At 42.3% G+C, this 21089-nt stretch overlaps 2 protein-coding genes across 6 annotated transcripts in view; both read left to right on the top strand.

The window, feature by feature from the left end:
* The window catches only part of CCDC88A (coiled-coil domain containing 88A), a 134447-nt gene that overhangs the window by 34159 nt on the left and 79199 nt on the right, over nt 1-21089 (top strand). For all 5 annotated transcript variants that reach the window (XM_075267465.1, XM_075267464.1, XM_075267462.1 and 2 more), the window contains exon 3: nt 15822-15930. In XM_075267465.1, the coding sequence (XP_075123566.1) occupies nt 15822-15930 (109 nt within the window). The remainder of the gene's footprint in view (nt 1-15821; nt 15931-21089) is intronic.
* LOC142197292 (beta-soluble NSF attachment protein) overlaps nt 1-21089 on the top strand; it is a 101432-nt gene that overhangs the window by 70165 nt on the left and 10178 nt on the right. The gene's annotated exons all lie outside the window — the stretch shown is intronic.

The raw sequence follows: 21089 nt of genomic DNA, 5'->3' as shown, positions 1-21089 counted from the left end.
GTATCCTTGTAGACCTTGTGACAATCTGGCCCCTCTTATTCTTCCTTTTGGTGATTCCATAACTCCTCCGATAATTCTGGTAGTTTCCTAGATACTAGCAATGTCTTCCAGATGGTTTCTGCTCTTGTGTGAGACTATAATTAATGTTCTCTCCGTTTCGGTTACATATGGGACCCCACTGTGCATACTATGGCACCATATGTTGTGCTATACAGTTTTGCTTTGTGTCTATAGTTCATCTCAATCTTGATACATCATCTTTAAATCTGATTATTTCAGTTATTGTATTATTAAGTGATCATTGCCTATACCAAAATTCCGTACTTAAATTTCCCATATAATGTGCCCAATGATTTTCCTATAGATCGGCTTCTTCTAGTTTCTGTAATGAATGAGTTTTCAGATTGCATGGCAAAGCATCAGGGAATAAGAGAGCGTACGTTCAGGATCCATGCTCCATCTGAGAGGTGTTCCCTTCCATAGAAGCCAGGAAGATATTTAATGTGGATTTCCAGGACTTTAATACTAATGGCTTATCCTTAGGATATGTCATCAATATTAGAATGGTAGGGGTCCATTTCCTGGCAACATTATTGATCAGCTGTTTAAAGGGGCTGCAGCATTTGGGAAAGTGCCCCAGCCTATTCGTGACCAGGCATAGTGCCATTCATTATGTAGTGGCTGTACTTGGTACTACACTTGGAACATCAAAAATTTGGAATTCAAAGGGTCCCAGGTTTATTTTTATGGCCTATCCTTGGGATCAACAGCCAGCCCCTGCACCGATCAGCTATTCGGACCACTTCTGACTATAGCAGTTGGCCTCTGTAGTGGCTGCACACGGGTACTGTCATTGAATTCGATCCTGGACAACCTATTTAAGACTTGCAAATATCAAGTCAGGCCAAGTCACTTCACTCCATTCCCCATGAGCATTATGGGAAATAAAAATAATAATAAGTCAATAAAATCAGTGATTTTTCCATAGCCCGAAACTTTTGCCCCGCGCATAACCAATCAGTGAGCTAGCAGTGATGATGTGCACCTGATATGCTATTTAAGTTCTGCACTCTTGACTGTATACAGTCTAAGTAGTATATCTGACACCACAACTAACAGCAGTGATTTCTCAGGAATGGTGGGGGCTAGAGGAAAAATTTCAAGAGCTGGTGGTGAAAGGTTCTCTTTAAAGGGGTTGTCCCATCACAAGGATCCTATCTATACTGCTTGTTAATGTGGTTTTAAGACTTCCTAAATACATTGCTTCAGCAAAACTGCTTTGTTTGTCCACTATTTTACTTTATTCAATTCATTGTTGACATAGCCCTTGACTTATCTGCTCAACTCAAAAGTCAAGTGATGTATCTGCTGCTCTCAGGGGGAGGGAGGAGGGGCTAAGTGCAGGGAGCGAGCCTGTGTTTCTAGCTATTCCTGTGTCTACACCCTGTGACCTACCTCCCTGCACTCAGAGGAGAGGAGCTGCTTTCATTTCTTCTGTTCTCCCAGTTATCAGGCTAGCTAATTCAATATGGCAGAGACAGGCAGTCTCTGTATGTAACACAGAATGGAGTTGCTGCTGCCTGTACTTCATAGTCCAATATGGGTGGGCGGAGCTACACGGTAATGTTGAGGGTGGAGCTAAACGGCTGGTTGCATGTGAAACCCCGCCCACCAAATGATGCAAGAAACCAGGAAGAAAGAAGATTTTACAGCAGTGAAGACTGGTGAGTATCCGACGTGTGACTACCCCTTTAATCCTTAAGTACTATCATGGTGTCTGTCATAATGATATGTGTATGATAGACACCATGATGGTACTTAAGGGTTAAAGGGGTTTTACAGACAAAAAGGATAGCCCTTGTTATGTTTTAATAAGCTGGGGGTAGTGGAAAAAAAAAAGCATACTCACTTGCCCCGTTGCTCCGGTGTCCCCCCGCACCTCCCAATGCATCTGTTCCGGCAGGTCTCTTCCGGAATTGTGCTGTAGCCGCTGTTTGGCCTTAATGGTCATGTGACCGCTGAGGCCAATCAGTGAATGGCTTAACTGTGACTACCTATGACATCACAGGTCCTCTTCCTGAGGCTGCTGATTGGCCTCAACGGCTTCAGCACAACGCCAAAAGAGACCTGCCAGAGCAGATGAACCGGGAGGCGCAGGAGGACACTGGACAATGGAGATAGGTGAGTGAGAATTTTTTTTATATATTTTTCACTGCCCCCAGCAGATTTAAACATAAGGGTTGTCCGTTTTTGCCTGGACGACTTTTATTTAGATGTAAAATGATAGAGCAAGTGTTTCCAGTAAGAGAAATACTGCTTAGGAGACATTTCTCTTTCTCTGACAATGATGAGCGTTCCTAGTCCAGTATATAAATATTTCATAGATGTAAGCCACTTAGCGGAGGCTCTGGATGAGCATCTTACAGACAGTGTGGCACTGAGGGGTAGAGATAAGTGCCTGCCTAGCACGCTTCATATTATGACTAGCTAAGCGAAATGGAAGGTCACTTTATAGTGAACAAACTAAAAATTAAAAGCTGCTGACCCTTCAATCCCAAAAAATAACCATGAGCTAAAGCTAATTTATAAGTGCGGTTTATAGAGACCACGATTTACAGCGAAGACCATTTCCTATAGAAGTGAATTATGTCTAATAGGAGATCTTGTCTATAAAAATGTAAACTTTTCAATTTTAGGAATGATTTTCTTTGTAATGGTCATGTTTGTATCCATTGGTGCGCCTGGAGAGGAGCAAATGAGGACAACTATGAGCTTCTGTGTAAGTGCAGAGCCCCCGTGGTCTGATATGAACTCTGATATTTTCTGTGTTACAACTGGAACGTATTACTAAGAAGCCTCAGGATATTACACATTTCTATCTCGTATTATTGAGTCGTGTTGTAAATGGTCTCACTTAGAGGGAAAGCCGAATTTCTGCTGTTTTCACCTATATCAAAGGGATTGAAGACAGCATATGTCGATGTGATCTAATAGGGATAAGGGTATCCTAGAGAAGAGTCACCATTTTGGGACCCCGTTTATGAGCCAGAGTGGAGAGACCTGAACAAACAGCAGCTCTTGTTCAGGTATTATGTGGCCATTTATCATTCCTCCAGGTAACATTCTGCAACTGATGACAGATTGTAAAACTGAGGCCCCACGTTGCGGAAATGCAGCAGCTTTTTATATGCAGATTTTGTTGCGTTTTTTTGAGCCAAAGCCAAGAGTGCCTTCAAAAGGACTGGAAAATATATAGGAAGTTCTTATACTTCTACCTTTTGCTCAATCCACTCAGGGCTTTAGCTCGGTAAACCGCAGCAAAATCTGCAACAAAAAAAAATGCATTTCCACAACGTGCGGCCTCAGCCTAATGGTGAATCTGGCATTTTTGCTGTCCTAAGCCAGTCCAGGACAAGCTGTCCTGGACTGGCTTAGCGTCACCGTCACCGAGCGGTGGATTGGGGCAGCCCTGTGGACGCAGCGCTGCTCCAGCAGCCGCCCCTCACGCTTAGCAGAGAGCAGGTCCGCCTTGGGTGGCACAAAGACTAGGTTCACCCCTGTGATCATGCAATGTTATCATGACCTATAATAATATCCCATGTCTGCTATATAACTGATACTGTGTGATATAAATAGTGAAGGGCCCCCACTCAGTACAATCTGCCCCACAGTGGCCCCCACACAGTCCAATCTGCTTCACAGTGGACCACACACAGGACAATCTGCTCCACAGTGACCCCCACACAGTACAATTTGCTCCACAGTGGCCTTCACACAGTATGATCTGTGCCACAGATGGGTGCCCACAAAGAAGACTCTGAGTGCCACCTCTGGCACCCTTGCCATAGGTTCGCCATCACTGGCATATACATACTGTATTTAGTATTGCTGGAACTGTTGCAGCCCATGCAATAATGTTCATTCACACAATGGGTGTACGCTAGTCTTAATTACCTGAATGACATAAGATGCACCTGAATTAGTGTCTTCGGCCTCTTAATAATGCAACCACTAGAAATTCAATTTGCGACAGTAAGGAACTGGTATATAAATTTTGGTTATAGCTAACACCAGCTTATAGTAAATTTAAGTTGTCTTGGTCTCCAACCTGATACGCCCAACAGGAGTAGGTCAGAAGTGATGCATTTTTTGCAGAAACGAGTATGTATCAAAAATGTACCTGCAAACTGGTCATGTACATAGGAGTCACTGTATCATAGATATCATGTAGTGAGCTCCCAAACCGTGCTATTGCTACAACCATGGAATGACCCAACACTATCCACTCAATAGGAAGCTCACTGCATGATAACGGAGTATAATACAGTGAGTTCTATGCACACGGTCAAGTCCAGTCCATGGACGAGACTCTCATGTACAAGGGCGCTGAAGGTAGGCCATTACTAAAATTGCAAAAATTCCTGGCCAACCCCTTTAAGCTATAATAAAAATTTTTACCACCGAACTATATATCCCTCTTCTCATCTCTTCCCGCTGTATCTCATAATGCCAGTTCACTGAGGGCATTTTTAAATGGGATTTAGTATATTGACCGCCGGGACCACAACTGATCACAAGAAATTAATCACATACAATATTATATTAAAGGACACAGCTAAGAAATATCCAAATAAAGCGATCCTGCCATAGCCCGACATCCACATATCTATCCGTATATCTGTGTTATATAGCGCTGGGTTAATGTGGTTTTAGGCTTAAATGTCTGGGGGAAGCTTCTGCTGGCTAAGTCTTATCTGTGGACAGATGGCTAGAAGTGAGACACAACTGGTGTCCAGTCTGCTTGGGCTCAAAGATGAAACCATTAAGTTATCAAATATCTGAGAGATGTTGGTCAATAGGCTACTAAATATACATTACGCCAAAGCCAAGTGAATCCTTAGGATTACATAGATCTGTAATAATGAAATCTGCAATGCTTTACTATTTAGCGTATTACTAGGCTCTGTTTTCCAGGGGTGTATTGTTGGTGTGTTATATATTATTGTGCTCGTGTGTGGTTGGATACAGGATTTTGTTTTGTCTCCCTTGAAATTGATGCAACTTGCCATAAGTAGGTTGTCCTAAATGTAAAATAGCTGAAGGCTACGGCTTTACTGCTGTGCAGCCTATTGACTGCTAGACAGATTTGCCCTATTTTACTAGGCTATTTGCCAGTGAGGCATTTAATTTTCCATCCACAAAAGGAGCTATTCATAGCCGAGTGTGACTTGTGAGCAGGACTGAGATACCTGTTATTTTCAGGAACAGGGACTTTTGTCTGTGTAATGATTTATTCAGTTCAATCTGCAATGGCTGCAATTCACAATTTATCAGAATGAGTCACTGTGTTGTGTGTGTGAATGGCTTCCTTCATTTACTACAACACAATCTGGCAGTGTATCATGATTTGCAGGGGTTGTTTTTGCTGCATTTTATCCCCTGTGACTTTGATGCTGGATGCCAATTTCCTTTTTTTATGTGCCCCCCTAACTGAAACTGTGGATAGTCAAGGCAACCCCATTCTGACTGCTCCCACTTGTCAAGGCAACCCCATTCTGACTGCTCCCACTTGTCAAGGCAACCCCACTGTGACTGCTTCTACTTGTCGAGGCAATACCACTCTGACTGCTCCCAATTGTCAAGGCAACCCCATTCTGACTGCTCCCACTTGTCAAGGCAACCCCACTCTGACTGCTCCCACTTGACAAGGCAATACCACTCTGAATGCTCCCACTTGTCAAAGCACTGTTTTGGCCAAAATGCAGTCTCTTTTGTTCTTATTTTGGGTATTGTCTTTAAGGCGCTGAGGCCCCACATAGCGAGCCTCAGCGCTTTTCACAGAAAGTCTGCAGAGTTTTCCTTTGCAGGTTTTCTGCTTCAATTATACTTATATGGAAACGCCAGCTTTTCCGTAGGTATAATTAAACCTCTGCGACTTACAAAAATGCAACCGTTTTTGAAATGGCAGCATGTCCACTGGATATTTTTCTGAAATGTGTGGATGGGATTAGTCAGAATCCCATCCACTTTGCAAGTACTGTAAAACACAACGGTTGATGCCGCAGCGTTTCCGCTACATCGGGCCTGGATTTAAAAGGTTTTTCTAGCCTCAAATTGATTTTTAATACTGATGACCTATCCACAGCTGCACAATTCATACCATCAAATATTCCTGAAGATTGAAGTCCAAACTGATCTCCCTACTGTTATTAAAGGGGTTGTTGAGGCCCAAACTGGATAGCATAGGTTCACAGGATAGATCATCAGTATGTGATCTGTGAGGGTCTGACACCTGAACTCTGCAAAGATCAGCTGTTTCAGATAGGAAGTGTGTGCAACATCGCTCCTATTCGAGTAATACGAGTGGTACAGCGCCGTCCACTGCATAGTGGTGATTCCGGATAACTGCAGCGTCACTACTATTACCTGGAACAGCTGGTGTGTCAGGTCTAGGTGTTGAACATCCACAGATGACATACTGAGGACCTATCCTGTGCATTGGTAATCAGTTTTTGGCTGGACAACCCCTTTAATATCTTCACTATGGGTTTCCATCAAATCTTTAGGAATATTTGATGGCTAGAATAGCACAGCCTGCAGCACAATTTTCTTTTTTTTTTACCAGATTTTTAATGGATCCCTATAAATCTATGGTAACCAATAGTGACTTTTGAATTGTTTTTTTAACATCATGGTTTCCATTACAAATGTAAGTTTTGACTCTAGTGTGAACAGAGTCCAATGTATGCATGATGGGTCTGTTGGTTTCTGTCAAAAAAAAAAAAAAAAGGATTGAAGCATTTGTTTTTGTTTTTTTGTTTGTTTGTTTTTTAGCTATGACAATGTGCACATATGTAGTTGCATACATTGCCATCCATTTTTTGCATTCTTTAAATGGAACTTCTCAACGGAAATAAAAAAAAATCTCCCCTTGTCTTCTGAGTATATTTTGATGGGTTAATGCACCGTCTGACAGTGACAATGCCAAGACTGCACGATCTGCTCTCTCCGGCTACAGATGTAACCTTATATGGTGCCTGATATTCATTGTGTCTGGGATTCAAGGCTTGGGAAATACATCCTCTACTATCATCACTATGACACGGAGTGGAACCTATGGTGACGGCGCAGCGCAGACAGATGGCGGTTATTATACCTTCCAGTTTATTGGGAAGTATATTTTAGGAAGATACACTTAGCAACAGATTTAATACAGTATTATATGATAACAATAGCTAGGATTAAATCTTAGGAATCATTAATGGAAATGCAGCTAACTAAAAATACATTCCTATTAAATATCTCTTTATCTTCCTGTCACTTCCATGTTTCCAGTTTTGAAGCTGACCGAAATCTCCAACAGTGTAACCAATCAGATTTACATTAATCTAATAAAGATTATGTATAAAGAGAAGACTTGGTTACAGAATCTATAAATCATCCAAGTAGGTGCAGAAGACGAAAGGGTGTGACTTAGGGCTCGTTCACATCTGCGCCCGGGAGTCCGTTCTGCAGGTTTCCGTTTCCTGCATGCAGAAGACGGAAACCTGAGAACAGAGTGACAAATGCTGGTGTGAACCTAGCGTAAGGGAGCAGTGGCGTAACTAGCAAAGACTGAGGCTCATAGCAAACTTTTGACTGGGGGTGGGGGTGGGGGGGGATGGGAACCCTCTTTCCTGCCCCCTCCCCCCCAAGTATAATACCCAATTTACACACACTGTAATGTCTCAAAGTGGCCTCCAGACAGTATAATATCCCATAGCTGCCTCCTCACACAGTATTATGCCCCATAGTGGCCCGTTCACACAGTATTATGCCCCATAGTGGCCCCTTCAGAAAGTGTTATGCCCTATAGTGGCCCCTGCACACAGTATTATGTCCCATAGTGGCCCATCCACACAGTATTATGTCATATAGTAACCCCTCCACGTGGTATTATGTCCCCTAGTGGCCCCTGCACAGAGTATTTTATCATATAGTGGTCCCTCCACAAAGTATTAGGCCCATAGTGGACCACCCACAAACTATTATTATTCTCTGGGGTCTTTTCAAAGACTAAGGAGAGGTGACAAACATAAAATCCAGTGTTACTTAACTCTCCTTGTTGCTTTCAGCCCTCTTCAATGTCGGCACATATGTGGGTTATGCCAGAGTCATTATTCTTTGCGCCACCGGCCTGGCCCATGTGATGTTTCTGACATCTAATGATAGCACTATTCGCCTAACAAAAACACGTTTGCTGCTAGACATCGGCCTGTGTAAATTGGATTTAGGCAGTACCTAAAGCAGTTCCTGTTACTGTCTATCCACAGGCCTCCACAGCAGGGGGGTAGCCATCTTTGGTCTGTGCGTAGTCAACTTCTGTGTCATAGAGGTACTGAGGATACTGATGTAGATCACTAGCATTGCCATATTGCAAGTGAAGATGGCCACCGGTCCCTAGTGCTGGAGTCAGGGTGTAGTTTTTGGAGGGGGAGGGAGTTGCAAGCTAGACAGCTAATTTTATTCTTGTCAGTGGTTCTTTCATTTGATAAAAAGTATAATAAATAAAAATTATCACCATCCGCCATGGGTTACTGGAAACAATAACGTGTATGCAGCCTTTAGACAAAAACAAATTGGGCCTCATTTATCAAACCTGACAGAAAAACCAAGCTTGTTACCCGTAGAAACCAGTCAGGGTTCTGCTTTTATTTCTTAAAGGAGTTGTCAAGTTTCCAAAAATAATTTCAAAAATTTCACTTAGGCTCCTGACCTCGAGGCCATTGTAGAGAACAGATACCATGAAGCTGATTTTACGGACTGGCGCTACCCATGGGGGGTCTTGACAATTCCTGCCCTGCTGGAGTTTGCACCTATTTTATTACAAGGTGCACATCTCCTCATAAATAGTCACATCCTCCAGAGTCCACCTACAACGGAAATCTACACCAGCTTCTTGCTGACATAAATTTCTGGCATTATTTATACATATATGATGATAAATCTGATTGGCCGATGGCCGCATGCCAAGACCCCTTAAGGGAAAAGTCACAATTTTGGGGCAAAAAAATCTTACTGTGGCTGTATCAAGGCTTGTATGATGGTTTTCTGGAGCATAAGTCATGAGAAATAAGCCCTTAGAGCGTCTCTTGCTCTGGAGAACCAGGCCTGCCCAGCACTGAAGACAACCTGTTAAAGTGAATGGGTAATGCTTATTTTTCCCTGTGGTGGCGCTGCAGGTAAACTGAGCACTTACTGAAAGGCCTCCTCATAGGTAACAGCTGATCGTTGGGGGTCCAAGAAATGGGGCTTTTTTCAGGGGCCCCATCTTAGAAGTGTGCAAAATGGACAGTCCCTTTTAAACTGCTGTGGATAGATGAAAATCGGACTGTGATTGTTTTTTCGACAGTTTGACACATGAAGTCCATTGTATAGATTTGTCTTCCATTTGCAATTACATCATGATATATAATGGATATATTTGCAATGTAACGAGAATAAGTCCTGAGTTACTGGCATACATTAGCATTCCTCTACCACAAGATAATGGCTCGTTCACATGTGGCAGGGTATGGCGTAGATGATAGATGGCGGCATACAGTACAATACACTTGTATGGCTGATTATACAGTGCTGTGTTATCACTTCATACAAGCTCATGCTTCACTACACAACAAGGTCTGTAATCTGTTTCATTATCTCACTAGTCTTCTATATTTGGCGAAAATTTCATCGGAGGATGGCCCAGTGTCAGTCTGCCATCTGCTCAGCTCTGAGACGGCAAGTCTGAGCAGCATATTGGCATTCATTTCTTCCACATCAAGCGTATCTTGTCTACACAGCAATGCTGTTCTTGGCAGTGATTTTCTGAACCCCTGGATGGTAAGCGAGCCGTGGCATAGATTCATCTAGAAGCCCAGCACAAGGTTTCTTTCTCGATGTTTGGTAGCCATTGTCTTTTTTTCAGCTCAAGTAATGCATTTTTAAGGTGTTATGTCGTCTTATATGGAGGAGAATTTATATTCCTGCAATTGACTTATTGCTGGGACTCCTGCATTCATAGTCTTTGGGACTCTGTCAGGCCATTAGACTATGAATGAAGTGGCAGCCCATCTGCTCCATTAAAACATCTTAAAGTATAAATTTGGCAAGGAGGAGGAACATGAATCTCCGGATGCTTTGTGATCATTGGAGGTTCCAGCAGTAGTGCCCCTGTAAACAGATATTTATCACCTATTCTGTATTGATGGTAAATGTTAGCTGTAGGAATACCCCTTTAAAAAACAATCGAGTGAAGAGCCATGACGTTTACTTAGACAATATAGCACCACTTGGTGTTCAAAGTTTATAGAAATGTCCACCTAATGAGTTGAGTAATGGTGGGCATCCATGCTCAGCCTTTTTAAAGCTGAGATCTTTGCATAGTATATGCTAACTTCATTGCTCTGATTCCTACATAGGACCGTTCACCACCTCCACCAATTCTAGTTCTTAAAATCTGTTAATAGGCACCTCTCCACTGATTCCAGCACAGTTGGAATTTTCGACCCCACCATTCCTGAGCAACAAGTGCAGTCAGTTTTGTTACCGGATGTGTTATTTAAGCTCTGTAATGTCAGAAGGATGGTGTCAGACAGGGGGTGTGATTCAGAGCTTCAATCAGAGGCAGCCAGTGTCAGAGCTCAGAATCATGCCCGCTTGTCTGCTCCTGCCTGACCCCGCCCTCCTGACAGTACAGAGACTAAATAGTACATCAGGCACCAAAACTAACAGCACTGATTACTCATGAATGGTGGGGGCTAGAGAGAAAATACCAACTGTTCCAGAATCAGTGGAGCAACAGCTATTAATTGATGTAACAAGCTGGAGGGACAATAAAGTGTGTACATTTTCAGCTTCCAAAGGAAATAGACGACTTGTTCTGCTTAGGAAAGATGAGAATGGTATTCTTATATACTAAAAACAACTCTGCAGTATAGTATAAAACTGCTACCGTATTAACAATAGATCTGGACTTTTAATATTAAAATGATTCATGGGATATCCTCCTTTAACCATGTGTTTGAAGGATTCTGCTGATTTGGTTGGACCAATGGGTCAGGTTCGTGATTCCTGAGACACAGATCCTAAATGCAATAAAAGTGAGCTACAGTCCTAAACTGTAGAGTGTCTTATGTTATATTTCCATAAATAGAATTGTCATTTTCTCATATCCTTTATTCCTCTTTGCAGAAGACATCTGTTTTATATTTTGTGTTTTACACCACAATAGGCATCCTGCCAGTCCTCCATAGTACAGCTTCCTTCCTCACAATGAATGAACAAATCCATCTGCAGCACAAGACACTCCATCTCCAGTTCCAAAACCTATATTGTCATCAAATACAGAAAAACCGATTTAAGACAACCACCCAAAATTGCATTGAAAGTGGTTTACCAAGGGTGAGGTCTTCTCAAACCATCAATGGACAGTATGCATGATATACTGTGGAGCTAAAAATCTATCACAAGAAATATGGTCTAGGTCCGTGATGGCAAATCTATGGCACGCGTGCCAGAGAGGTCACACAGAGCTCTCTATGCTGGCACGCGTGTGGTTGCACGGATCGCTCATTAACTGGGAATCCGGTACAGGATTCCCCGTTCATGAGCAATTGCTGCCTTCAGTTGTGTGTGCAAATACACATACAGCTGAAAGCTGTAAGTGTAGGCCACAGATCGCACGACCGCGGCCTACACTGACTGCAGAGTTTGACCTCTGCTCCAGTGCAGGCACAATTACGTGAATCATCAGTGCCCGCAGTCAAAAGGAGGTGGATGCTGGCGGCTCTTGATGGGTAAGTATAAGTGTGTGTGTGAGTGTCAGTCATACTGAAGAGCATATAAAACTGGGGGGATGTGTACTGATGAGCATATAATACTGGAGGGGTGCACACTGAGGAGCATATAATACTGTGTGTGTGTGGGAGGCGTACTGAGGAGCATATAATACTAGGGGGGCATATTGATAAGCATGTAATACTGTGTGTGGGTGCCACTGTGGAGCATATAATCCTGTGGGGGCTACTATGGAGTGTATAATACTGTGTGTGGGGGACTACTGTGGAGCATATACTACTGTAGAGGGGGCCACTGTGAAGCATATAATACTGTCTGGGGTCGTCCTCACTTTTTATGTCACACAGTATCTATTTTATAGCAGACGTGATATTAGTACAGGCTGTAATAACATTGCACGGTCACTGTAAAACAGATCCTGTGTGATGTAAATAGTGAGTATTAATTGTTCAAAAGTACCAAATGCAGATAGCGTTACATATCAGTACAAAGTTGTTTGCATCATTGAAAGCTCTGTAAAGTCCCATTCAGACGACTATAATTTGTGGGTCCGTAACTGTCTGCAATTGTGGATTCGTACAGTAATAAGTTTAAATTTCCATGTTAGCACTTCGCGATAATATAGTAGGTTTTGGGTTGCAGTTTAGGCACTCGGTTTCTAAAAGGTTTGCCAGCACTGGTCTAGGTTATTGATAACTGGTGGTCTATTCAAAGACCTGGGCTCTTGGACATGTTTCGCTGTATGTGGCCAATAATTCATGTACATCATGAGCCCAAAAGTTTAGGTGAAGTAACAATTACCACTTGGTTAATGTGTTAAAGGAAATCTGTCAGGATCACAATGCCTCCCAACCAATGATTGTGCCATGTAGTGGCCTCAGCTGGCACAGGAAAGAACCTGGTGATGGATGTTAGTGACGTCACCAGGTCCTTTCCAACTATTCGGATAGTTTCACCTTTCCCAACCTTCTCTTGGGTTTATCCAGTTCCTAGACAGAATGTCTCCATATGGTTACTCTCGCCCTGCTGGCCTGACATGTGAAGACAACCTGGACTCTTAACACACGTAAAGATTTATCATTTGGTTGATCATGATCTTCTGATGATGGCTTGAGTCTTTAGGTTAGATTGACCAGTTTAATATATGACCAGTTTACTATGACAAAATCTAAAGAGACATTAATGAAATACAAGTACATTAGAATCGAGATTGTGAACGTGTTCTTACATTCGCTCCACCATATTATCTCTTCGAGGATTCCTGCTACAGCGGTTTGTTTTCACAGTTTGGTTGTGTTCTGGCACAAGCCGCCTAGGAGAGAGATGATACAGAGACGGTAATGACAGCTGGCTTCTGGAAGTGGAGCAGTGATCAAAGGAACTAAATGGGAATTAGATCCAAAGATTTACCTCCAATTAGATCAGCATTCCAGTCTTTTTTCATTGTCAAAAAAAAAAAAATAGTTCTTAAATGTTGAACCTACGCAGATTTTCCTGGCTTCTGAACAGACTACAAATACAGTATATACTCACACATATACAAAATACAGTTTTTACATCTGTGCAGACTCTACATCAGGTAATGTCTGCTAATGCGAGGACATGTTTTGCGCAACCCATACTTTATATTCCTTGTACTGAATTACAATGAATCCATTTTTATCACTTGTGCACATATATACTGTACGCTGTACCGTATGCCAATGCCTTACAGGTTGTTATTATTATCATTTATTTATATTTTTACTGTGTTTTTGTGGGGGTTGTAAAACCTAGCCAGCGATTTGCCATAAATTATACTCTATACATCGGCATGCTTGTATCACATTGAGCCTATTAACGGCTGTAACCTCCCATAGGTCTGGCTTGCCAATTTGGCTTGTTCGGTCTTTGTGTTCTGCTCTGTGTTCGCAATGCTTGAACCTTGTTGTCCCTTTGATTTGTCGCTGTCAAGCGACCACCATACTGTGAGACAATGCCTCATGCTGATAAATACACAGCCCGTCTCTTCCCACCTTCCTTCAGGATAAAGGGTCTTTGTGACTTCAGGCTTTTAATTGCACATTAAAGACTCAGGATCCCTTTATTTTGTTGCTGTAGGATCCTGTCCTTTGAACAGACCAAATATACTAACATTCATGGATGTTACCACTCTGTTTCGGATTGTTGTAATGTTTTTGTATAAATCTACCATATTAGGAAAACGTTTAGAAAATATTTCATTTTCCTAATTTCTATTACTTTATTTTCCATTCTTTTTTTGTCTATTGTAATACCAGACTTGCTGGGCATGGGAAAACATCCTGCCATTGTCACAAGTATAAATCTGCATTGTGTCATTTGCAACTTTTTTATGTTTGTATAGCAAAAAGGTTTCTGTCATTTAAGGAATAATTATATTATGGTGTCATTTTTGGCCCATCACCATTAAATGCCTATAGGGCTTTATATGCCTCTCTGGGCGTGCACCACATATCTACAGTATATATAGTGCAATGACATCACGTAATTCCACGTAAACCCACTATGATGCAGGAACATATTTACTTTCTTTCTAGCGAAAGACACACTGGTAACATTAAGATCTCTGACACTACTGTCCATCCATTGGGTTGGTTTGGCTAGATTGGTCAGGTTGTAGGGACTGGGACTCTTCGGATCCATAACTCCTATTATGGTGATGTAGGAAAGCATGGAGCGAGAAGCCATTGGGAAGAGTATTCACTTCCTAACCCTTTATTCCACATTGGCTAAATGGTATATTATCTAATATTAATATCTAATGGTATCTTGTTTTAGATTAGACACAGATGGCCTACAAATCTTCTACTTCTTTGACTATGTTCACATCTGCACCGGTGTCTATCTGATATTCTAGCCATTGTCTATGGTCCTGAGCTATGTAAAGTGAGCACATTTCTTCAGGACACTGCTCCTGTATCTCTATTAAGAAGGGACTAGCTTAACCAAGCTCTGCCAAAGAATCAGATCATATGAAAGCTTTGGCGGCTATTAGAGGAAACAATCATGAGACCAAAATAACAGACCTACTGACTCTCATAGAAAATATGAGTCTTTATTACCATTAATTTCTGTTTAATGTAACTTGAAGATTTCCTAGTCATTGAAAGGGTTATTAGTGGCGCGTCATGATCCTTGCCTTGATGTGGTTGGAAGGACAGAGGTTAGACGTGCGGTTAGGTGGGAGAGTACTAAAGGATTATATTTTTAATACCATGTTCTTAATAACTAGTTAAGATGTTTTTAATGTCATCTGCATTCATCTAGTAAAAAATATCAGTTGATCTTAAAAGTATCATCATAAATCCATTACAAAAAGAAGCGTTCCAAAATAATACTGGGCTCTGTTTGCTCTTGTGTTGTGGTTTCTCCTTCTAACGGAAACCATGATGTACTGCCAGATCCATTACACAGCTGATACCACCACTGTTGGTTTCAACCACTTTATAAGTCGGGTCAAAGGTGCAGCCGCCCTGGGCCCTATCATTGCAGGGGCCCCCTCAGCCGCTCTGGATGGAGCGGGACAGTCCCACATATCGAGTGCTGTTCCACTGTTCCGGGCAACTGGCAGTGATTTCAACTCTAGGACACAGAGGTTAAATACAATAGTGTAATACAATCAGCCTTTGGCTTATGATGTCTGCAGTACGGAAGAGCAATGAGTGACGAGCAGCAGACATCATTACATTTTAACATTAGTGGTTGAGGGGGCAGAGGAAATTAAAATATGGTGGGGACCCAATTTCAAAAAGTTAGAGGAAAAGTACTATATAGTGTTATAGGAGCAACAGGTGAGGTATTAAAAAGGTTATCCAGGACTATGATACTGAACTCCACTTCCTCCTCTAAGGAAGTGACATCATGTACTGTTGGTCACATGGCCATGATCCATGTAATCTCCAATTTTAATGTCAATGTCCATATAAAAAAAATCCTATTATAATGAAATGACCTAATTTGTTGTTATATTTCTTTTTCAGAAACCCCAAAGCAGATAATCAAAAAATTTACAAAAAGATCAACAATGACTCCTCCCTCCGAATCCAAAACTTATCTGTCCTGGCGAAACAAATCAAGTCTTACTATCAGGTAATGTAGTTTTATAAGCAGTCCTTGCCATTACCCTTCACGTATAGTCGAAATATTAATGTATCTTGACAGTCACTTTTTGGATCAAAGTCAGTATGTATCCAATTGAGGTTTAAGATTGGCCAATTCCACCAGAGGGAGATCGATTCTATGTCATCTGCTGTCTGCCAAGTGGAAGTCCCCATGGATGTTTATGTCCCCAAGTAGGGTACTGTTCCTGTGCAGGTTTCCCATTGTATAGGCCGCTTTCTTACTAACAATTAAACTTTAACTTTGTTGGAAGAAAAATGGGACTTATTGTAGGAGATCCTAAAAATAACCTCAAATCGGCTTCTCGGAAAAACCTTGTAGAAAAATTTTCATTTACAATTTAAATGTTTGTCTGGAACAAGGATAAATAAAGGTCTCCTTGAGGTGAGAATGACTGCATTGTACTTTTGGTCTTTGAAATAAGAAAACTGATTATCTGCAGAAGAAAATAGGAAGAGATCGGAGTAGACAAAATATGCGCACAGAGTGAAAACAGACAGGAGTGAAACACAGGTACTAAATCAGGAGAAAACCAAATCACCCAGATAACAGGGTCTAAAACAAGAATCCAAAGAAGGACATGTATCAGAGGAGCATATGTAACAGAAACCCATGGGTCAAACATATATCGCAAAGGTCAAAAGCCATAGGTAGTAGAGGTGTACATATAATGAAAGCCTGAAGGAGAAACAATCATAGCAGAAGGTCCACAGGTGGCAGACATAGCACAAAGGTCACAGGTAGCAGGCATAGCACAAGGGACAAAGGTCACAGGTAGCAGACATAGCACAAGGCACAAAGGTCACAAGTAGAGGTATAACATACTGAACCAATGGGCCAAACTTACATAGCAGAAGGTCCGAAAAACACAGTAAGCAGAAGACACAAAGGCCACAGGTAGCAGAAAGACATACTTGTCCACATGGGGATACACGGCAGAAGAACAAATGCTTCTACAGAATTGGAGACATGACTTTAGCATTAGACAAAAACATAACTCCGACATACAGACAAAAGAATAGAATGTATCCAAACAACAGATCATGAAACGGACAACTAAATATTGCTCAAGTAAGACATGGCTAGGGAAGCAGAATTATATACAGACAGGAATACCAGGATTGGCGGGAGAATACCTGCAGATGAGCACAATAAAGCACCTTAATGAGGTGCCTATATGTAGAGGTAAGCAACGGCTCGGTGTGCTTGGAAAGGGAGTGCGCTGGGGTTACAATAAGTGTATAACATTTTTACAAATTACAAATATTACCATGGATTTTGCCCAAGTAAACTTCATAAAAATGAGTCATTTCACCAATCTAAACTATAATGTGTATAGCTTATTATACAGAGAGTATACAGAGTGACCACATGTTTCCTGTAAACAGAGCAATGTGTTTTCAGTATTGTTACATGGCACAGACATAGCTGTATAAGTGTTGGGGAGTGAGAGGCAATCTGAAGGGTATAGTAAAATCTATTCAATTACATACCTAGCCAATCTCTTTGCTAGATTTTCTACTGGCCTGGAACGGATATTACTGGTAATTTAATATTCTTTTCCTTTCAAGTCTAAATCTGTTTTGCTTCTGCGGCTCATGTTTTTGGTTGGGTTTGTTCCACCAATTTTAGGGTTGTATAAATTGATCATAAATTCGATGCTGTGGCCGCTGCAGAGGAAACGCCACATTACTCAGTAACCCCCTTCCATGACGTCCATAAGCTTTGGACAATCAATCCATCAAAGTAAATGGTCACTCGTTCTGTCATTTAGAAAATAAAAACTACATACTCATTTCTTGGGGGAGAAGCTTTGATGGCCGGCAGGTCTCTTACAGTACAAGTTCTGGTTACTATGTATATATAGAAATATATTACTATGTACAGTGTGCTTTAATTATACTGTAGGTTTATGTACATGGTATATGTATAGGATGTTATACTTCGCATTTTTTGTTTCTTAAACTCTGATTTTAAGGATTTTTGCTTTTATACTTGGACCCCAATCTTCCTTTTCTGCTTGGTTTAGGTTCTGCCATGTTTGATAGCCCCCATAAATGTTCTTTTGTAGTCCAACTAATATTGCACTCGGACAGTCCTTATCTGATTTTGGACCATCTGTTAACTATTTACGTCCGGATGGTATATTCTCGGCACTACAAGGATGTACCTGTATGTCCTTAAAGTGTTAAGCAGCTGCACGAAATTGCATATCTGCAGAACTAGGGAACCGCTGATACCACGGCCAGAGCGCCTCTACAGAAGGCAGGGACAGTTTATTACTGTCCCTGCCTTCCTGATCGTTGTGTACAGAGCTATGAGAGCCGCCATGATGTGGCTCCCTCCTGACCCAGGTCACATGATCCGCCAGTTGCTTCGAACTAGAGGACCCAGATTAGCTCTGCAGTTCAGACTAAGGAGGCGACATCCTCCTGTAACAAGGATAAATGTATCACCCCCAGTTACAGAGGAAATCAGGTCAAAAAAGTAATGTTAAATGTTCCTCAAAGATCTATTATGACTTATGGGGGCTCAATTAAAAATAAATAAATAACACAAATACCGGGGGGGGGCAGCAAAGACTGAGCTCAGGAGTATTGAGGGATTCAGAAGTTAGCTGTAGGTACCACTTGTTTTTGGGGGGAGGGTTTTAACCCTTCCCCTGGCTTTTATAAACTCTCCCTAAAGTGTTATAGAAAGTTAATTAACTATGAAAGGATGTTATATCTATGTTCACACACAGGTTTGTATAAAAGATTTGTACCTACCAGGATAAAACCTAGTAACCCATGTAAGTCTAGTACAAGTCAGTAGCCGACCACATACCGTATATACTGTGCTTGCAGAAATGCCTGGAAAACACTCATTAAATGCAATCACTAAATAATATGTTGTGGGGTTTGTGTTTATCCGGAGTACAGTAAGATTATGGTAGATGTTACAGGGCAGGTTAGAAGTGGCAGTCATCATAAAACCATGTCCTGGAGTATAAAGCAGCTGTAATTGGCGTGACTCATGCCGCTTACCACACACTTACCAGGAAAATAAGCAGAGGGGATGTGATTACAATCCTGGGCTCTGGAGGAGAGGGGGGCGCCGCTCCTGATTACAGAGCTTGTCATCGCTCGCTTCCTGCATACAGACGTGTGATCTTCTATTGTTATACATGACACCCATTAGATTGTTACATAGTCATTGTAATATAGGTAATTAAGCACAATGAGATGGGGTTTTTATGGGACTGACTTGTTGCATTTCTACCATACATGTGAACACCAGCAGACAGGTTAACAGAATTGTAGAATAAAGGCTTTGGGTCCTGATGTTGAAGCCAGAGGAGTAACTAAAGGCTCATGGACCTGATACAAAAGCTCAGCTTTTGCACAACCATCAGCTTTGTCCTATTTGTACATTTTTGCTGTATTTACATTTCCTTTTTCCTCTCTATCTGGGGGCAAACCGCCATGAAGATTTGTTCAAAAGATATCTGTGCACACAAGCTTCGCATCATTCTGTCGCCTGTCAGTGCCCCATACATAGTAGAATTTGCCTTTTGTGCCACAGTCTCCCCACAGAATACCTCTTTGACTATATGCTGCTGACCAACTCCTTTCTAGCAGTGGAAGGCTGTGTATCATAAATCTTTGCACTTTGGTGCACCAGGAGGCAGGGGTCATAAAGTTAATATGCACAGACTGTCGGCCATGAAAGGAGATCAAAAAAAGGGTAGCTAGTCCTAGTGTGTGGAGGGTGTTCTGTGGGTCCCCTTTGTTTCCGGGCCAGGTTGCAGCTGCAACCAATGTGACTCCAAAAGTTAATCAGTAGTAGAAGCCATACCTGGGTGATGGACCAAGTTGGTGGAGGCCTATGGGCAAAATAAATTCTGGTGGTTTTCTCTATGGTAGCATATAAAGCTTGGATAACCTCACTGAAGTCATTACTCCAGCCCTAACCCATCTCTTCAACCTATCCCTAGCCAATGGATCCTTCTCCTCCGCCTTCAAACATGCCACAGTTGCACCTATACTTAAGAAACCATCCCTCGACCCATCCTCTCCAGCCAACTATTGTCCCATCTCACTGCTCCCATACTCTTCAAAACTGCTTGAGCAACACGTCCACTCAGAACTCTCCTCCTATCTCTTGTCCAACCTGCTCTTTGACAGACTACAGTCAGGCTTCAGACCCCGGCACTCCACTGAAACTGCCCTAACAAAAGTCATCAACGACCTTCTAACCGCCAAAGCCAAGTGCTATTACTCTGTCCTCCTCCTCCTCCTCCTCCTCCTCGACCTCTCCTCTGCCTTTGACACAGTTGACCACTCCCTCGTGTTAGAAATTCTCTCATCCCTTGGTATCTCAGACCTGGCACTTTCCTGGATCTCCTCATACCTCACTGACCGCACATTCAGCGTCTCCTACTCACACACCACCTCCTCACCGCGCCCACTCTCTGTAGGTGTCCCCCAAGGCTCTGTCCTAGGACCCCTCCTATTCTCCATCTACACCCTCGGCCTTGGCCAACTCATAGAATCTCATGGTTTTCAATACCATTGCTATGCTATGCCGATGACACCAAAATATACAACTCTGGACCAGACATTACCTCTCTGCTGGCCAGAGTTCCAGGTTGTTTAGCAGCTGTAGCCTCCTTCCTCTCCTCCCACTTTCTCAAACTCAATATGGAGAAAACGGAGTTCATCATCTTCACCCCACCCCGTATGGCCCCTCCACCTGAACCATCTATCAAAGTCAACGGAACCACACTTACCCCTGTCCCACGGGCCCGATGCCTTGGGGTAACCCTGGACTCCGACCTATCCTTCAAGTCACACGTTCAAACCCTCAACGCTTCCTGCCGCCTCCAACTCAAGAACATCCATCAAATCTGTTCCTTCCTCACCCCTGAAACTACTAAGACGCTCTTCCATGCCCTCATAATCTCCCGCTTAGATTACTGCAACACCCTTCTCCATGGACTCCCAGCTAACACCCTCACCCCCTCCAGTCCACCCTAAACTGCTCTGCTCGCTTAATTCACCTCACCCCCCCCATCTTCATTGGTCTCTCCCCTCTGCCAGTCCCTCCACTGGTTACCCATAGCCCAGCGAATTGAGTTCAAGCTACTA

The sequence above is a fragment of the Leptodactylus fuscus genome, chromosome 3 (assembly GCF_031893055.1).
Source record: "Leptodactylus fuscus isolate aLepFus1 chromosome 3, aLepFus1.hap2, whole genome shotgun sequence".
NCBI lineage: Eukaryota > Metazoa > Chordata > Amphibia > Anura > Leptodactylidae > Leptodactylus > Leptodactylus fuscus.
This window is presented reverse-complemented; position numbering and strand designations above follow the sequence as displayed.